Source organism: Pseudonaja textilis, chromosome 1, assembly GCF_049901715.1.
Source record: "Pseudonaja textilis isolate UNSWEBS1 chromosome 1, rPseTex1.2, whole genome shotgun sequence".
Taxonomy (NCBI): Eukaryota; Metazoa; Chordata; class Lepidosauria; order Squamata; family Elapidae; genus Pseudonaja; species Pseudonaja textilis.
Window position 1 is genome coordinate 325,277,195 of NC_141990.1, and position 18,829 is coordinate 325,296,023.

The 18,829-nt window shown below is 40.3% G+C and overlaps 1 protein-coding gene across 4 annotated transcripts in view; it reads left to right on the top strand.

Annotated features, from left to right (window-relative positions):
- Positions 1-3,249: 3,249 nt before the first annotated feature.
- The window catches only part of UPF1 (UPF1 RNA helicase and ATPase), a 34,023-nt gene continuing 18,443 nt past the window's right edge, over positions 3,250-18,829 (top strand). For 2 of the 4 annotated variants that reach the window (XM_087920569.1, XM_087920577.1), the window contains exons 1-12: positions 3,250-3,699; positions 10,052-10,194; positions 11,863-11,952; positions 14,217-14,384; positions 14,531-14,711; positions 15,167-15,328; positions 16,085-16,169; positions 16,299-16,397; positions 17,163-17,280; positions 17,377-17,536; positions 17,640-17,758; positions 18,386-18,550. In XM_087920569.1, coding sequence (XP_087776695.1) covers positions 3,430-3,699; positions 10,052-10,194; positions 11,863-11,952; positions 14,217-14,384; positions 14,531-14,711; positions 15,167-15,328; positions 16,085-16,169; positions 16,299-16,397; positions 17,163-17,280; positions 17,377-17,536; positions 17,640-17,758; positions 18,386-18,550 — 1,760 coding nt within the window. In that variant the 5' untranslated portion in view covers positions 3,250-3,429. The remainder of the gene's footprint in view (positions 3,700-10,051; positions 10,195-11,862; positions 11,953-14,216; positions 14,385-14,530; positions 14,712-15,166; positions 15,329-16,084; positions 16,170-16,298; positions 16,398-17,162; positions 17,281-17,376; positions 17,537-17,639; positions 17,759-18,385; positions 18,551-18,829) is intronic. The other 2 variants (XM_026699046.2, XM_026699047.2) reach the window with 1 other exon arrangement.

Sequence of the window (18,829 nt, forward strand, 5' to 3'; positions counted from 1 at the left end):
TAATCAAAGAGTGATCTAACTTAGAACTAAGAAGAAATTTCCTGACAGTGAGAACAATTAACCACTGGAACAGTTTGCCTTCAGAAGTTGTAGGTGCCTCAACACTGGAGCTTTTAAGAAGAGACTGGACTGCCACTTGTCAGGAGGTTGGGCTAGAAGATCTCCAAGGTCCCTTCCAACTCTTGTTATTCTGTTCTGTTCTGGAACCCATTATTAAGAAAAGTGAGACGATCCTTTTTGCTGGATACAGAATCATAAAAACTGAAGTAATACAAAAAGATATAAACACAGATGAAATAAATCAAGACCTTTAGTTAAAACAATGCGTGGAACTAAAATATTTCCCTGGAACATTTTATTTATTGTTCTGATTGAAACCATTTCCCCATAGCTGAACTACGGTGCCCGTTTGGAAATGGACAGCCTGGCTGGGGGAAAAAGTGGGTTTTGGCAACACACAGCTTCAGCACCTTAGACAGCAACCTTGCCTTGCTGGATACAAAAGGCCTGGGGGCGGTGGGGATATCCTGTACAAAAAATGAGTCATTAGCACAATGTCCAAGACAAAATTTTGGTTTGGGTGGGTGAAAAAGATGTACTATCCACAGCCATCCTTGCTGAATGAAAAATAAAACAAATGTTATGATATTACTTATGCAGCACATCTACCTAGAGCATGTTTTTCAAACTGGGAAACTTTATGATGTGTGGACTTCAACTCCCAGAATTCCCCAGTCAGCGAACAGGTATCCTATCCTAGTATCCTATCTCAGTGTCCTGAGGCTTGACAGGTTTTGATGGGGAGGAACCATCTTTGACTCAGTCCTACCAATTACACTGATGATATTCCCTTGTTTGGAAATGAAACGTCCGCAAGAAACCCACCAACTCAGAAAGCACTAAGAATCCCACACGTCTGGAGATATTCCAACATGGCTCTGGAATAGGGTTGCACTTTTCCTTTCAAGGATCATGCCCAATTTGGCAGTTAATATCCATCCATCTACTGTACAGAATGTCAAATCAAATCAAACATTTATTGTCAATGCACATGTGTACAATGAAATTGAAATGAGCAGCCCCCCCCAACACAAAATACATCTCAATAACTCAATAAATGAAAGAAATAGAATCCCTAAACCCAAATAAGTAATAACTAACACACATTCCCATATACCTATATATATGTAACACTGTATTATATTACACTAGTATGAACATGCTGCACATTGCACTGGCCCTGCAAGTCTATCATATTAAACCTAATTGTGGTGTTATGTTGCGTTCAGAAGTCTGACAGCCCACCGATAAAAGCTATTTTTCAGCCTATTCATTTGGCTGGCTATGCTTCTATATCTCCTGCCCAATGGTAGGAGAGTAAAGAAGTGCTGACCAGGGTGTGAATCATCCCTGAGGATTTTCCTCCCTTTGCTGAGGCAGTGGGTCCTATACTTTTATCTTTGTCTTATTTTCTTAGAATTAGTTACAGGTAGGCCTTGACTTACAACCTTTTGTCTAAGGGTTCAGAGTTACAACAGTAGCTACAACACTGGAGTTACAATACTGGAAATAAGGAGAAACTTTCTGACAGTGAGAACAATCAACCAATGGAACATAAGTTGCACTTGGAAGCTGTGGGTGCACCATCCCTTGAGACTTTCAAGAAGAGACTAGACTGCCATTTGTCAGATATGGTGTAGGGTCTCCCGCTTGGGTGGGGGGTTGGACTAGATGACCTACAAGGTCCCTTCCAGCTCTGATTATTATCTAGTGCTGAAAAAAATGACTTATGACCTGTCTTCGAAGTTATGACCATTGCTCCACCCGCACAGTCAAGTGATAACTTTGGTCACTTGGCAATGTGCCTGCACATTAATGACTGCAGTGTTGTGATCAAGATTTGCTGCCTTCCCAGCCACCTCCCAAAGCAAAGTCAATAAGGGAAGCCACATTTGCTTAATACCTGTATAAATTTGCTTAATGCCTGCAGTAAAAATAATAAAATTGGATCTGGTTCATGTGATGATGCACAATGACCATGTCACTTAGCAACTTAAATTCTGGTGCTAATTGTGGTTATAAGTCAGAGACAGCCTTATTAAGTTTTTCATTCCACAACAGAGCAGCCATTAAATTACGTTAAACGTTGCTAAGCATTTTCTAAACCTTATCAACTTTAATATGCTGGCTGTGGAATTCTGGGAGTTGAAGTCCACTTATCTTCTGGTGGCCAAATCGGGAAACACTGCTATAGCGTTAATTAGCCAATCACATTTCAGCTCGTGTCGTAGTTTCCCCCTCCCTCCTCCCCCCCAAATCTCCTCGCTCGGTTCTTCTGAAAAGGGGCGTGGCTTCCACGAAGCCTTTTCTGACGAAAGTTTAGCTTCGCGCCGGCCCATGATCTGGCGCATGCGCATTGTAGGCCTTCCATTTTGCTGGCGCGCGTACTAACCCGCGCGACCCGTACGTCTTTACGCTTAGAAGTCGTGGAGTTTTTTTTTTAACTTTTCCTCTGTCAATTTATCGGTCAACTTCTCGGCCAGAGTTTAACGTGGCTTAAAAGCCACAAGTAGTAAAGTTTATTCGAAGCAAGAGATTCGTCTGACGAGATTTCAAGCTCTTTGGCCCTTTGCGGCCAAAACCACTTCATATTATAGACATGGTTTTTTTAACCTAAGGAAAGGGGGACAAAAAATAGGCGGGGCAAAGTTGATTGGCGTGTTGGGAGGATGTCTCTCCATATTGCCTCATACGCGCGCTTCTTGGGTTCGCGCGCCCTAATTGGCTAGTCGGGTGCTTATTCTCCCGCCTTTCTCCCTTTTCCGCGTGGATCGATTTTCTACCTTCACCCGCTTTTCTTGACTCTCAAATTCTGTTCTGATTGGCCTTCTGAGACACCGCCTTTTTCCCGAGTGAGAGGTTGATTGGAGAACCGACGTGTGCGTCAATGTGCCGGGGCGGAGCTGTAAAAGAGCGTGTCCCTCCTTCCCCCCCCAAGTCCCGCTGCTTCTACCTGCCACCTCTCAAAGCCTCCTTTTCCTGCTGTGCTCGACAGCCTTCTCAACCAGTCGAGTTGGCGCAAGCGCGGAGCGCAAGACGCTTGCGCACTAGGGTGGGAGCTATTCTTTTTCCCTTCTCTCATCTCGGCTCGCGGCTTTCGGGCTCACGGTCAGTCGCCCGCTCATTGGCTGTTCCGTTGTTAGAGCGTCTGGCTCGGTCGACGGTTGAGGCCTAAAGTTCTGCGCAGGCGCAGAACGCGGCTAAGGTAATAAGAAGCCTCGCGCTCGTTCTGACGGGCCTCAAGAAAAAGAAGGAAACCCACCAGTTCGCCGTTGCCAACGCCGCCGTCTCCGCTCCTCCTCCGTGAGGGGAAAAAGAGAAAAAGAAGGCCGGGGAAGACCTTGAACGGCCGCCTCCGCTGCCGCCATCATGAGCGTGGAAGCGTACGGGCCCAGTTCGCAGACGTTGACTTTCCTCGACACCGAGGAGGCCGAGTTGCTGGGCGCTGACACGCAAGGCTCCGAGTTCGAGTTCACCGACTTCACCTTGCCCAGCCAGACTCAAACGCCGCCCGGGGGAGGCTCCGGGAGCGGAGGAGGAGGCGTCGCGCCGGGGACCCCGGGACTCCAGGGGGTTGGCGTCGGAGTGGGCGCTGGGGGGCCGCCCTCCGTCGTCGTTCCGGGGCAGCTGGACGCCCAGGTGAGGCCCGCGAAGGGGGAGAGAGTTAGACTCGCCAGGCGGGGAGCGGGGGTTCAAAGGCGGGGGAAGAGGGGACGGGTGGGAGGCGAACTTTTTAAGTCCACGTCTTGTATGTGTGGCACTTGGCGCGGGATAAAAGGGCAGCTTGCAGGTCCCTAGTGGGAGAAGCCGAGGGCTTTTATAAGCTTGGATTCTAGGCTTGTTTAAAAATTGCCCCAGGAAGCCGTACAGAGCCTAGTAGGAAAGCCTGTAACTTTAGCCTTATGCTTATAGAAAAGAATACACGCGCGAGAGATTCCTCGTATATATACATGTTTTGTTGCTCAAAGTGGCCTTTTCTAGGAAAGAGACAGATGGGGGAACATAGATGAAGCATTTATCTACTCGTTTTATCTGCAGGCAGTGTGCATTACAGAATCGTGCAGTTGGGTAACTATGACTTTGTCAAAAGAAAAGGGCCCAATAATACCTTGAACCTGTATGTTACAAGTGACTTTCAAACTCAGACTGCGGAAGTTGCAAAGTTAAAAAAAAACAAAACACAAACTCATTCCCCTGATTAAGAAGCAAAGTTTAGTGAGAGAAAATTGGCTGTGTTCAGGCTATATGGAATTGCTTGGTTAGATGCTAGAATCATAATGGCTTTTCGATTAGTTTTAGTAGCAGCTAAGTTTGATTTGAGGCTGGTGTGTAAGTCATTTGTCTTCAAACTTATTAACTCCTACCTTCTTGGTACACTTTAAAGTAGCATTGTGTGCACCTGCTTGACAGAAAACTGCATTGAAGTCAGTGAGGTGTTGAATTTGCACAATTGGTTTTCAGGAAAGTGATTGGAAAATTCTCTAGTTTCCATGACTTTCTTGCATGGTCTTTCTAAGAGTTCTTGTAAAGATGACTTGTTGAATCATCTTTGCGGCAGAATGTGAGTTCTGGGTTTAAACTCTTGAAATTTTTAGTGCTTAAAGCACTAGAAACACAACTGGGGATTGTGTGTAAGTTTGGAAAATGGAAAAACATGTATATGTGTTATGATAAAAGTATTTTATCATTGTAAGGAAAATAGTATAAAGTGTGCTTGCTGCCCTTGGGTTGACCAATTTTTTTAAAAGGCAGGAGAAAGAATCTTAATTTTAGACAAGCAACAGTAGAATATGGACTCACAGAAGCTCTTCCTAGATTTAAGGGAAGAGTTATCTCTCAATTAAGGATAAGGTATCATAGCAGGTATTGTGGCTAGGACAGCATAAGATAGTACTTTAACTTCTGAGTAATTGGGTGAGGCCCCAACTGGGGGGCAAGGTGTGTCATGTATAATTACCTTTTCCAAGGAAATGCCACCCTGTTAAAGAGATTATTCCTAGTCTGCATTTTTGTTTTTTCCTGCTTAACAGTAGAGTGTAGTACTCCTCAGTTTTGCATCTTAGGTCAGGTTTCCTCTAATGTGAGTCCTTTAGGTGGTCTAATCATCTTGTTCTGGACAAGTCATTTGAAGTTTTGTGAATATGTCTGTAAGGATAGAATTCCATTTAGTGTAGATGTGAGTTTTCAGAATATGCCGTAGGTTTGTGGTGCCTTTCTAAGAGTTTTCTGTTCTGTAGTTTCACTGCTGTAATGAAGGATATTGCCTCATTTTCTTCATATTTTTATTCCCATATAGGAAGAAAGTAGGAATGATATTCAAAACATAGTATGGTTGCTTAATTCCTCAGGAGAGGGTTTTCTTTCAAATGTAACTCTTCTTCAGAGTCAAGAAGAGAGTATGTGTAGCATATTCCTTTTCCTTACTCTTGATTCTTTTCTTTGTCTCTAACTCAATTTCACTATTGAAATTTAACCCATTGTAAACTTAAAGCAGTTATATGCAGTTAGCGTAAAGTATGTTGGTATATTAATAAAAAGGGTCTTCAGGTTGGCTAATGATGAAAGATGTATTTTTCAAGTGTTAGCAACATAAGACATGGTGGTGGTGTACTGTTTCCTGTTAAAAGGAAACTCACCTTTGTCTTCATTAAATAGTTTTCTTGGCAGCCATACAGAAGTGGCTTGTCATTGCTTTCTTCCAGGATGTTTGTTTTACTTCCGTGGCTTGCCCTAGAGGACTGAGAGATGCTAACCAAGCCTGACGCTGCTTAGTTTCTGTGTTGCCTCCTACCAAAACAATGTTAGCTCTGTGAATTGGATGAAGGTACATATAGTCACAATATTTAAGGCTTCTGGTGTTGATCTGAACAAATTTCCCATCCCAGTCTTAAAATCTCCATCTACTTTACAGAATAGCTGAATATGGAAATGAGATTCCTCTGCCCGGGCTGTCAGAACATTTGGAATGTGGAATTTGTTCACATTTAAGTAATTTTTATGTCATTCATTTTGGGAAAGTAATTTTTCCTTTTGGAAAAAAAAAGACTTCTGTGAAGAATGAGAATTAGATTTCTGCTTTTGAAAGCCTTCAGTCTCAGTATTTTTAATATGAGTACTCCAGTCTAAGGAATGGTTGAGTTATGAATAATCTTGAAATAATTAAAAAAAATAGAACCTGGTTACTTTAGGGTGATAAACATACTGGTGTTTGATTTACCTAGCAACAGCTGCAAGATTCAGTTAAACCTTCTATTTTCTGTACTACATCTGTATAACTAACAGATAGTACTTCTGCATGTCCTCTGCCTTAACATGGAAAGAATTAAACATATTATATTTGCTGCTCATAAAAAATGTGAATGGTAAACCCAGCAAGTAAAATACTTAGATGCACAGCTTTCTATTCAACAAGTTATATCTCTTCTCTTTTGATCTCCAGAATTTTTCACTACTGGAAAATCAAATACTTCAGTGGCTTTCTTATACTAATAGGTTGATATTCATAATTATGGGTAAGTTGGTTTGGGTCACTTGAGATGCTGAGGATTTAAGGCAGGGGTGTCAAACTTGTGTTGTCACAGTGGAGTCATGTGACATATCAGGAATTCCCCCCCCCTTTGCTAAACAGGGTGGGGACGGGGCCAGCACGTGATGAGTTTGACATCCTGCTTTAAGGGATGGCTTTGATCAATTAGCTGTGTACTAAGACATTGAGATATAATCCTTTAAAAATCAGATGACCGCAATATTTTTACAAAATATTCTATGTCTTATTTTAAACTAAAAATATTACCCTGAATAACACAAAACTGCAATATTATGTATATGAACAAGACGATATCCTCAGAACTCTAATATTGCTCTCCACTCTCCTTATTTAACATAACAGAGAGGGAAAAATAATTTGGTTTTCAAGTTTGAAGATTATTTTAGCTTTACATAAGATTAGAAAATCTGTTTTAAAGATAATTATGGCTTTCTTAAACAGATGGGGGGAAAGCAGGCAGTTTTTATAGCCAACTGTTCATCATGAAGGAAATAGGCAGTCTGTGATACTAAATCCATTTTTGTGATCTGAAGAGCCCAATCCAACCTGGGCTTCTCTACTATTTTCACAAGGAATTTAGACAAAAACCTGTAATATGAATCTTAAAATAGGTTTAATTATATAGGTAGATCCAAAAAGTGAAAGAAAAATTTCAGAACACCCTGTCCACCATGTTTCTTATAGGTAGATCCAAAAAGTGAAAGAAAAATTTCAGAACACCCTGTCCACCATATTTCTTAATATACTATTCAAAAATGTTAACTGCAGTCTATGATCACCAAAAAGTGTTCAACAGCTAAATACAGCAACATATTGGGAACCTGCTCGCCAAAAAACTAGATTGCAGTTTATTTTTCTTATTTGTATGGAAGAGAAAGAGTGAGCCCCATGTTTGAGCAGGTTTCTTCTTGCTCATGCATGTAATTATAGTTTACTTATGTAAATTGTGTATGGAAAGTATAGTTATATATGCTTACATTTGTATTCCTCAAAATGGATTTGTCAGATTACTGGGTTTGAGACATAATTTTGAACTTACGAATTACCTAGTAAACTAGTAAGATATCACTTGTTACTTGTTTTGTGCCTGCAGACTTGTAGCTATTGCAGGTGCTAGAAATTGAGAGATGCCATTCTGAATCTCTCCTGGATCATCCATTGTCTCCATATATCTGATTATATGTATTTATATCTTATGACTGCCTGAGTTTTGTGGAGCTGCCTCTTCTTAGATTTGCCTGCCCAAGGAGCAACAATAGGTTGTTCTATAAACAGTTCTGTCTTGCTTCTTGGAAACTTCATATGCTGTAGGTGTTTGAGGAATATATTTGTTTAGGTCAATTCCCCCTCCCCCCCCCCAAGTAAATATGTGTTAAGTTGCAGCATTAACTTTTAGGAATTATTCTCTAACTCTATTGTAATTTATTCATAATGACATGTTTTTCTCCTTAGTTGAAGTAGTCTGAAAAACATTGATTAAACTTTGAAACTGCCAGATCAGCATAATATATTTGTATTTGACAGCCATTTATTATTGATTTATTATTGCTTTTTTTCTTGAACTGGGAAAGTTTTTTTTAAAAAACATTATTGCACAATTTTTCTTGCCACAAGGTTTTACACATGCCACCTTGTCCAGAACAGTAGACATGCTGGTTTTAAAAACTTCAGTAATCATGATGTTTCTTGGGGAAGGTATTAGAAAGTTTAATGGGAGGACTGGAATTGTATATGTAATAATAAATGATATTTAAGTTTATGTAATTTGGTACTGCTACCACGGCCTTGATTCTTAAAATGGTACTTGCAGTGCTGATGTTTTTCTGACTTCCTTTTTTGAAGAGCATATTTAAATGGTTTGCAAGACCATTAAGGTATATATGTAGATTTGATCCTGGACACCTTAGTGTGACTTCATCTAATTGGTATTTCCAAACAAGATTGATAACCATCACTTTTTAAAATTAATAATCACTATATAGCCTGTGTGGTATCTAGGGATATTATTACACAAAGATATTAACACTTGTTTAATTTCTTAAATTATAGATACGTATTTATCGGCGTATAACACGCACTTTTTCCCCCTGAAAATAGGGGGCAAATGATCTATGCGTGTTATACGCCGATGTCCAGGGAGCGGAATCCTCTTTAAGGGATCCCGTTCCCAATAGTGCCTAGCGGCGGCGCAGCATCGTGACGTGATGTCAGCGCTGCGCCCGCCGCATATTTTTTTCCTGAAATTTCCCTCTTAAAGGGAATGCGTGTTATACGCCTGTGCGTGTTATACGCCGATAAATACGGTAAGTAAATATGGAGGGCTTTTGGCATTAAGGATGGCACATGTTAGCCTCACATTCTCTCCCCCTCCTATAATTCTAGTTGTTGATTGTTTTGATAATTCTTTATTAGCCTCTTGAAATATAGTATTCTCTAAGGCTATAATCCTTTAAAAGATCTGACCCAATCTCTTATTGAAGATATAACAATTAAAAATATATAATGATGAGATTCCTCCTTTTGTAATTAGTGATAGCTAGTATTTATTTGACTTCCAAGATCACCCATCATTGAATTAGAATGACTTACCCTATGAGAGATGAAAGCAGAAATCAAATCTCTCATTGAAGAATAGATGAAACATTGGTAGCAATGTTTCATCCATTCTTACTTTGAGAGCTACTGAAGGAAATCATTATTATGCACAGGCAAGATTAGGGTTCCTAAATCAGGGCCTTGGGGTGATGGGGATTAAAGAATTTGGAAGAATGTCAGTATTGTTGGCCCTTTAGCCATTGCTTCAGTTCTGTTAATTCTGACTTACCAGACAATTTTTTTTGTATCAGACATGTTTAAGCAATTGTAGATACTCCCATCTTGTTTAGCAGGCAAAAAATGTTACAGTCTATAAATTTATGGGTGGATGTCGAACTTTTGTGATGCTATATCATTACTTAGGAAACTTGTGAATTGAGGCTTTCTATATAGACTTGTGACTGGGATAGATCAAAGCAAAAGAATTAAGGAAGAACCTAGTGAAGTCTGTGATTTTAGAGGAGGACAGATGTTTGAAGAGACTGTTTTTCTTTTAGTTTTTCTTTAGTTTTCTTAAGACTAAAAGTGTATTGTGGATACTTTAAGAAAAGGTATGATTTGAAACTGCTGATAGAAGAGGAAATAAAACAAAGGGGCAGTAATCATAACCAAATGTTACTACTGTACAGAAAACTGTTTTTAAATTTATGTTTAAAAATAACATTTCTTAAAAGGCCATCACAATGTTTATTGAACATAATAATTCAAGATTCTGTACACGGGCTTGTAAATTGGCATTGATGTGTGGTGTATCCTCTTTTTAAAAATGCCTTAAGTTATATGACTTGCTTTTTTAAAAAATAAATTACTTGCATATGTGACTTTTGTTTTGTTTTGTTTTAACTCCAGGTAAATGGACCAGATGGCATCCTCCAGAATGGGGCTGTGGATGATAATGTGCCTAAAACCAGCCAACTTCTTGCAGAGCTCAATTTTGAAGAAGATGAGGAAGACACTTACTACACCAAGGACCTTCCTATACATGCCTGCAGGTGAGTTAGTAGTGCCTGGTGTTATGAGAACAGGGCATCAATTTAATACACCGGGGAAGCTTTCTCCCCGTGGCTAGTGAGTGATTTACTTTTTCATTTCCCATGCCATTTTACCATCATTACCATACAACCAGTATCTAGTGACTCTCTCCTTAGGCTTCCGGGGTATATGCTCTCCCATAGAACCTGGGCAAGTATGTGAGGATTGAGAAAATGGTTTTTATCAGTCAGCTAAAGGATTTACAATGCGTTCTTGTTAGCTTATATTAAAATCAATGATCTTGTATGAGGTTTAGTCCTCTTATCAGATGGGATTGCTGTTGCCTTTTCTTGGACCTAAATGCTGTTATTCCATGTTTAAGTAGTTTTATATCTGACTCTTTAAGGCAGGGGTCACCAACCTTTTGGACCTCAAGGACCACCAAACTCATACTTTTAAATCCTGCGGACCAGAGACCCTGGGAAAATCCCCCAAAAAGTCTGCAGGAAAATTCTCCACCCTGTTTTCCTACCGATCGATCATTCTTTATTTGGGAACGCAGGATACTGTCTCCAGCTCTGTTCTCAGGAGGATAGAAAAAGAGAGATAGAGAGAGAGACTTTTGGCTTCATGCAAGGAAAGCAGCAGAAGCAGAAGTCTTTCTTTCTCTCCCCCAACCTCCGCCAGAAATGAACCTTTGTGTGACTTGTCACGCTGACGCAGCCTCTTGGAGCAGGAAGCCTTGCAGGGTCCCAAAGACTCATTTCTGGCAGAGTTTGGGGGAGAGAAAGAAAGCCTTTTGCTGCTTTCCTTGCATGCAGCCAAAAGCAGAAGAAGAAAGAAGTGGAAAGAAGCAGCCCGGTGGCCAGGCGAGACACGTGGGGCAAGTTCCCCCCCTGCCCTTTCCCCCCTCCCCTCACTACCTTGTGTTGTTTGGAATATTAAGCGACACAAGCCTTGTGTTTCTGCGGGCCATGTGGGTGGTGCAGCCTTGTGTTCCCGCACAGCCTGGATTAATTGCTTTGGGGGTGACATTTCTCTGCAGACAACCATAATTTTCTTGCGAACCACCAGTGGCCCCCGGCCCACTGGTTGGCGACCACTGCTTTAAGGTGCCCTAGTGCATCAGCTCATTTTCTAACACCTTGCTTCTGGCTCTCTAAGAATATTGCATTTATGCTTTACTGCCTCCAGAAGTTGTGGGTGCTCTAACACTGGAGATTCTAAAGAACAGATTAAATAACCATTAGTCTAAAATGCTATAGTTTCCTGCTTGAGCAGGAGGTTGGACTAAAAAACTTTCAAAGTCCCTTCCCACTCTGTTATTCTTTTTTTCTGAAGCTTGGAAGACTGGTTTGGTTATGCCATATTCTGCAGTCCTTAGCTGAATAAGATATATTCTCTAACTATGCGTTTTGAATGACTTGAGCATACATTTAAGCTGCAGTGCTTATGTTCAGTGTGATGATGTTTAACATTGATCACAAGAGGCTATATTGCCATAGAGGCAATTGCCTCTTGTGATAATATAAAGTCCAGAAGGTTAGTGATGCTTCTGCCAGCTTCCAGAAGCAATAACATAGTGGTCTTTGTAATTCCTTAATCAGTTTGTATGGGTGAGTGTCACTGATTTCCTCTCCTTGAAGTAGAATTGATTTACAGTGATGGTCCCTCGATGTTTTCCTTAGCTATTGTGGCATCCATGACCCAGCTTGTGTGGTCTATTGTAACACCAGCAAGAAGTGGTTCTGCAATGGACGTGGGAATACCTCTGGCAGGTAAATATTCACATTCACAAAGAGAACATAATTCATTTCTGTTAAATGTATGAACACAGAAAGCTTTCAGGTGCTAATTCAAATAATTGGTCAACTTTCACTGTAAGCAATTATCCAAAATCTTGAGGGAGAACTTGAGCCAATTGAGCTTAGGTCCCTATTGAGTATAAGTACTTGTACTCTATTGTTGAATTATGGGACTTCCCAATTTCTGCAAAAATTCAGTCTCGCTTGAAAGTGCTTTCTACAATGGCTTAAACCTTACCAACATTTTAGTAGGGCACACTTGTTAGAGCTAAGTCCCCATAAGGTATTTTCTATTATGTAAACAAAAGTTTCTTAGTATTTCATAAAATACAATCCCTTAATGTCTTATGAATACAATATAGGGAAATAACAATAGCAGTAAGAATCATTAATGAATACTATTTGACTTAAATACAGATAGTCCTTGATTTATGAGCATTCATTTAGCAAATGTTTGAAGTTACAGTGTCATTGAAAAAAAAATGACATGACTGCTCCATGACCTTATAACTGTTGTGGTGTCCCCATGGTCACTTAATCAAAATTTGAGCCCTTGGCAACTGGCATGTATTTATGACAGTTGCAGCATGTCGGGTCAGGTTTCCATTTGGCACCTACAAGCTGGCTTCTGACAAGCAATGTTTACGGGGAAGTTGGATTGACTTAATAACAGTGATTCACTCAATGACCATAGCAAAATGGTAGTAAAATTGGGCATGACTCACTTAACAATTGCCTCATTTAGTAATGGAAATTCCAGATCCAATTGTGATCAAGGCTACCTGTGTCGTGAAACGAGTTAAAATTAGCAACTTAAGACCATATCTATCATGTAGTAGTCAAGAAGCAACACAAAGCAAATAGGTTTTTGCTGCTGTTGAAAGATTGCAGAGATGGGGACATACCAATTTGTACTAGAACATGGGAATTGTACTGAGAAGCCCCTTTTTTTCAAATTGCTGGCGCTAGCACTCTTCATTAGTAGGGCCTATGTGAAGGTTCTTAAGAACAAGACTCCTGATAGAGATGTAGATAGCCTGAGTAAGCTGGATTCAGGCAGTTATGATTCTAAAGATCAAAAACTGCACTTTGAATTGGGTCTGAAGATACATCAACAACCAATGCAATTGATACTGTATTAATGTCACACGGTTTAGCAGCTAATTTTCCATGAACAGCTGAGTTAATTGCATTATGGTAGCTCACTCTTCCAAAGGCATTTGGAAGTAAATTCTGTTAAATAATCTTAATTTGAATGATGCTAGTGCATAAGCACCTGAGGAAAAGTGTATCTCTGGAACATTTTATTTGTTTATATCCCCTCATTGTTTTTATAAATAACTCAAGGTATTGAACATCCACTATACTCCTTCCTCCTCCTATTTCCCCACAATAGCAACCCTGTGAAGTGGGTTGGTCCGAGAGGGTTACTGGCCCACAACCAGTCAGCTGGCTTTCGTAGGTAAAAGCAGGACTAGAACATGGAGTATCAGTTGGCTGATATATCTTGCTAGTCATGACTGCCTCCCAGGAAGTCCAGTAAGACCTTCAATCTTTTCCTTGTGTTACCCAGAATGGATGCTTTATCTAACTCCACTACTTATTTGCTGCCTTGAGTTAAATTTGTAAAAATAATAAAGACAGGATATAAAATAAAGATCCACTTTACTTGAATTTTAATGAAAAGAAGGACTAGGGGTGCCATGATAGCAATCTTCCAATATTTGAGAGGCTGCCACAAAGGGGGTGGGTGGGTCAACCTATTTCCCAAAGTATCAGAAGACAAGACAGGAAACAATGGATACTAATCGAGAAAACAAGCAACCTAGAAGTAAGGAGAAATTGTGCTAACAGCACAATTAATTGGTGGAACGGCTTGCCTTCGAAAGTTGAGGGTGCTCCATCACTGAAAGCTGTTAAGAAATTGGATGGCCATTTGTCTGAAATGGCATAGAGCAGGAGTCCCCAAACTTGGCAACTGTAAGATTTGTGGACTTCAGTTCCTAGAATTCTGGGAGTTGAAGTCCACAGGTCTTAAAGTTGCCAAGTTTGGAGACCCCTGGCATAGAGTCTCCTGCTTTAGCAGGAGGTAGGTCTGGACCACTTCCAAGGTCCCTTCCAATTATTCTGAATTGAACTTCATTTTGTTTTTCCAATACGAATAAGGAGTTTTCTGTTTAAATTTCAAAGAAAATGTTTGTTTTGCAATCATTGTTCTGCAATGTTTCTTTTACCAGTCACATTGTGAACCATCTTGTGAGAGCCAAGTGCAAAGAAGTGACTCTTCATAAAGATGGTCCTCTGGGCGAGACCGTCTTGGAATGCTACAATTGTGGCTGTCGTAATGTGTTTCTTCTTGGTTTCATCCCAGCCAAAGCTGACTCCGTTGTGGTTTTGTTATGCAGGTAAGAGAATTTTTGTTTTTTAGAAATAAATTATTCGAAAGATGATCACAAGAATCTATTAAGTGTATATTTTAATGTAGTTTTTTTTATTGAGTAATACTTTTTGTATTAGTCTAATATATTTCTCTCATATCCTGATTGTGCAGGCAGCCTTGTGCCAGCCAGAGCAGCTTAAAGGACATCAATTGGGACAGCTCACAGTGGCAGCCTTTGATTCAGGATCGCTGCTTCCTTTCCTGGCTAGTCAAAATTCCTTCAGAACAAGAACAACTGAGGGCCCGGCAGATCACAGCTCAGCAGATTAACAAACTAGAAGAACTCTGGAAGGTGTGTTTGAAAGATTCAGGTTGTCCATGGAGAGAAAACGGGAGCTAGAAGATGTTATCTCAGACATAAGCAAATATATTTGAGTACAGACAGACATAAATAATACTGGGTTCAGAATTCAGCTTCCAGAGTATCCTTGGTTTCTTTCTAAATTGAATTTCTGGACTGTGAAGATGCTGTTAAAGTTTTGAATATTAAAACCAGCAAGGTGGTTAAATAAGAAAACCAGTTGTTGGGGGTTTGAAGCTTTGTCTAGATTCATGCCTTCATCCTAATCAGCAAAAGATGAATTCTGCAAATTGAGTGGAATTTGCACAATCTGTACAACGATACTCTTTGCCATGTATATAATTAGGATTTCTGGGTGATTTCGGTCAAAGGCGGATATGGCCTGTTATTATTTGCAATATCCTTACAAGTTGGGTTTAGTGTCCTCCTTTTGTCTGTGATTGCAGGAGAACCCATCTGCCACTTTGGAGGACCTGGAAAAGCCTGGGGTTGATGAAGAGCCACAGCATGTCCTCCTTAGATATGAAGACGCTTATCAATACCAGAACATCTTTGGTCCTCTGGTCAAGCTTGAAGCAGACTATGACAAGAAATTGAAGGAATCTCAGGTAAAATGGATAAAAGGAAGCAGCCCCTTGAAATAGTTTGGTGACACTAAACAGTATGCTTGGGGAGGGGGGGTTAAGTGAGAGTAAACGTTTGAAAGGCACTAGGCATTGTAAATGGTTACATGTTCATTTCAGTATTATGAATATATGGGCCTCTATTGACAGCTTCAGTGTTATATTTTCTACAGATTGTATTTGTTATAGTTGAGCTGCTTTCAATAAGTGCTTTGTTGGCAGAGTTTTTTTGTATTCCTTAAAGAAATTTTTCCGAATTATTTAATTTGTATTCTGTCTTGAGGTCTGTGGATACAGACAGAGTGATCTGCTATAAACATGTATTGTTCTTCAGTAGAAAGCAACGGGCATTGCAGCAAATATAATCTGACCAAAAAAGGTGGGCTATTAATAGATTAGAAGTGGGCAGTCTGATAGTTCTAAAGCTGCAGGTGGATTCTGTACGTTTGCAAATAATCAAGCGAGAAGACAACTAGATGGTGAATAGGAAAAGAACTTCAGTTGTCTATGAATGAGAAGCAGCTCCACTGAATTAATCAGATTAATTGGTCCCCTTAATATTGTTATTACCGATGCATTTGAAATCTTCTAGCAAGCACTGAATCAAGCACATTTCTAAAAAAGTAATCAAAGAAGTTTATATAAGTGATTCATCCACTGGAATAAAATAGGAGATAAAAGTCCATATCAGCTTTGATTCTAGTTAAAGAATAAAAAAATAAAGAATTATCTTTATTTTAGACTCAAGACAACATTACTGTGAGATGGGATCTTGGTTTGAACAAGAAAAGGATTGCCTACTTCACTCTGCCGAAGACTGATTCAGGTCAGTCTGGAATTAGCAATATCAACAAGTTTTTAAAAATGGATTTGGTTAATAAAAGTCAGTGGGCAGATGATACCATATACAGTACTATCTTCAAAAAATATTCAAAGTTATTTACTGTCTCCTCAGATATGCGTTTGATGCAAGGGGATGAGATCTGCCTCAGATACAAAGGGGATTTGGCCCCACTGTGGAAAGGAATTGGCCATGTCATTAAAGTTCCTGACAGTATCCTTTTTAATTTCACAAATAGAGGAAGATGCAGAGTGAGAATGTACTACCTGGCAAATGGATTTGCTGCCAGATTTTTGTACTAGAATTATGAATGACAAGTATCTTTTTTCCTGAGCTGTCTTAAAATTCTTGGTGGTCATGCAGAAAATTAAACAACGCTAAAGTAACTTTGGTTTTGCCTCTGTTAACATTCAGCTTACTTATAATTCTCTGCCTGGTTATCTTTCCAGGCCATTAATAGTGATAGTGAATTCTAGTAGTACACTATGAGCCTTCAGGTAAATAAATAAAATATGGTTCTGTAAAGTTATGCATCAGTCTACCGTGTTTCTCATATAATAAGGCCGGGTCTTATTTTTTTTTATTTTTTTTGGAGCCCCGAAAAAATGGCTAGGTCGTCTTTTCAGGGGTGACTTAATTTCTCCCCCCTTGCATCTTTGGGCAGGTGGGAGGCGATGGCTTGGATGTTGACCTCAGCGTTGGTGGGGCACTTCGTATCAGGGTCAACGCAGGCAGCGCCTTATCCGGGTGTGCAACAAAAGTACTTCCTAACGGCAAATCCCCCCACCATTCCCCCCCCATTTCTCATGTTTTAATATAGGCCTTAATTTGGGGGGAGGGGCTTAATTTCATTTCATGCCTATCAAACATGCTGGGACTTCCTATTGGGGGAGGCCCTATGGTTGGAGAAACAGGGTATGTGCAGCAATAGGAAGGCACGTAGTGCCTTAGATTTTTCTGAAATTACTGCTTAACAAGCTTTTGTAGATTACGGTGATGAAATTGCAATTGAGTTGAGAAGTAGTGTTGGTGCTCCTGTGGAAGTGACTCACAACTTCCAAGTAGACTTTGTATGGAAATCGACATCCTTTGATAGGTTGGTGCCGTTTTATTTTGGGGGCAGCTCTTGATTTTGCTTTTTGGGGGAGGGTGAGAAAGTGCCAAAGTGCACACTTGTGCCTCTCTTTTTCAGAATGCAGAGTGCCCTAAAAACATTTGCTGTGGATGAAACATCCGTTTCTGGTTACATCTATCACAAACTTCTGGGTCATGAGGTGGAAGATGTTATAATTAAATGTCAGTTGCCAAAGCGCTTCACAGCACAAGGACTTCCGGACCTCAACCATTCTCAGGTTTGTCCCGTTCCAACAGAAAACCCAAGAATTGGAATGAGAGTTTTAGGTGTTGGGTTTATAACCTGCTTGACTTCACAGTCTTCTTTACTTCTGTTGTCAGGTGTATGCAGTGAAGACTGTTTTGCAGCGTCCCTTGAGTCTTATCCAGGGCCCCCCTGGCACAGGCAAGACTGTGACATCAGCCACAATTGTATATCACCTGGCAAGGCAAGGAAATGGGTAAGAGAGAAAGGACACACTAGCTCAGAACCCAGAGGGCAGAATAGATTTACTGTAATCTTATGATTAAAGGTCTGTGCTTTGGAATGTGGATGTGACACTCGTAAAAGGAGATGGGACTTTTGACCATGCAGCTGCCGTCTCTGAGACTCCATCTAAATTTTCAAAAATCTAAATGCTTCTGTCCAGATTCTAGCAACTGTTAAGAGGTCAGAGATGGGCCTTTTTTTGCTCTCTCTCTCTCTCTCTCTCTCTCTCTCTCTCTCTCTCTCTCTCTCTCTCTCTCTCTCTCTCTCCCTCCCCCTCCCTCTCCCTCTCCCTCCCTCCCTCTCTCTCTTTCTCTCTCTCTCTCTCTCAGCCCACCTCATAGGGTAGTTGTTGTGAGGAAAATAGAAGGAGGAAGAAATATATACTTTTGCTGCCTTGAATTATTTATAAAGTAATAAAGGCAGGATTAAAATCTGATATTGGCAGATCTGTTTTTGTAATCTCTGTTAGCCCTTTGTTTACACTAAATTTATAGTTTGGCAAGAGCTATCCCAAATAAAAAAGGGAGGAGGTTTTGGTTGGATGGAATTGTTTGGTCTCAGTTTTTCATCTAATCAGAGTTTCATGCTATTTTCAAAGGCCTGTGCTGGTTTGTGCCCCAAGTAACATTGCTGTGGACCAGCTGACAGAAAAAATACATCAGACGGGGCTGAAGGTGGTGCGCCTGTGTGCAAAGAGCCGCGAGGCCATTGATTCACCTGTCTCTTTCTTAGCTCTGCATAACCAGATCAGGAATATGGATAGGTAAGACGTGACTGGAAATGGTCTTGCCGGTATTTTTTATTCTTGCATTCATTCTGATGGATCATAATTTTATATTTTCCACAACCCTTAAGCTTTAGGCATTATGCTAAGAGTTCTTTGCTCTAGGGTTGAGTTTATTAAAAGGAATGAATTTCTTTGTGTCTGCAGATTAACTTTGAGACAGAAGTTTAACTTTATTTTTTGTGCAATACTGCCTTGTTTCCTGTTCTCACTAATGCCTCGGTGTTTGTTCTTGTTGCCTTTGAATTGTGATACCTT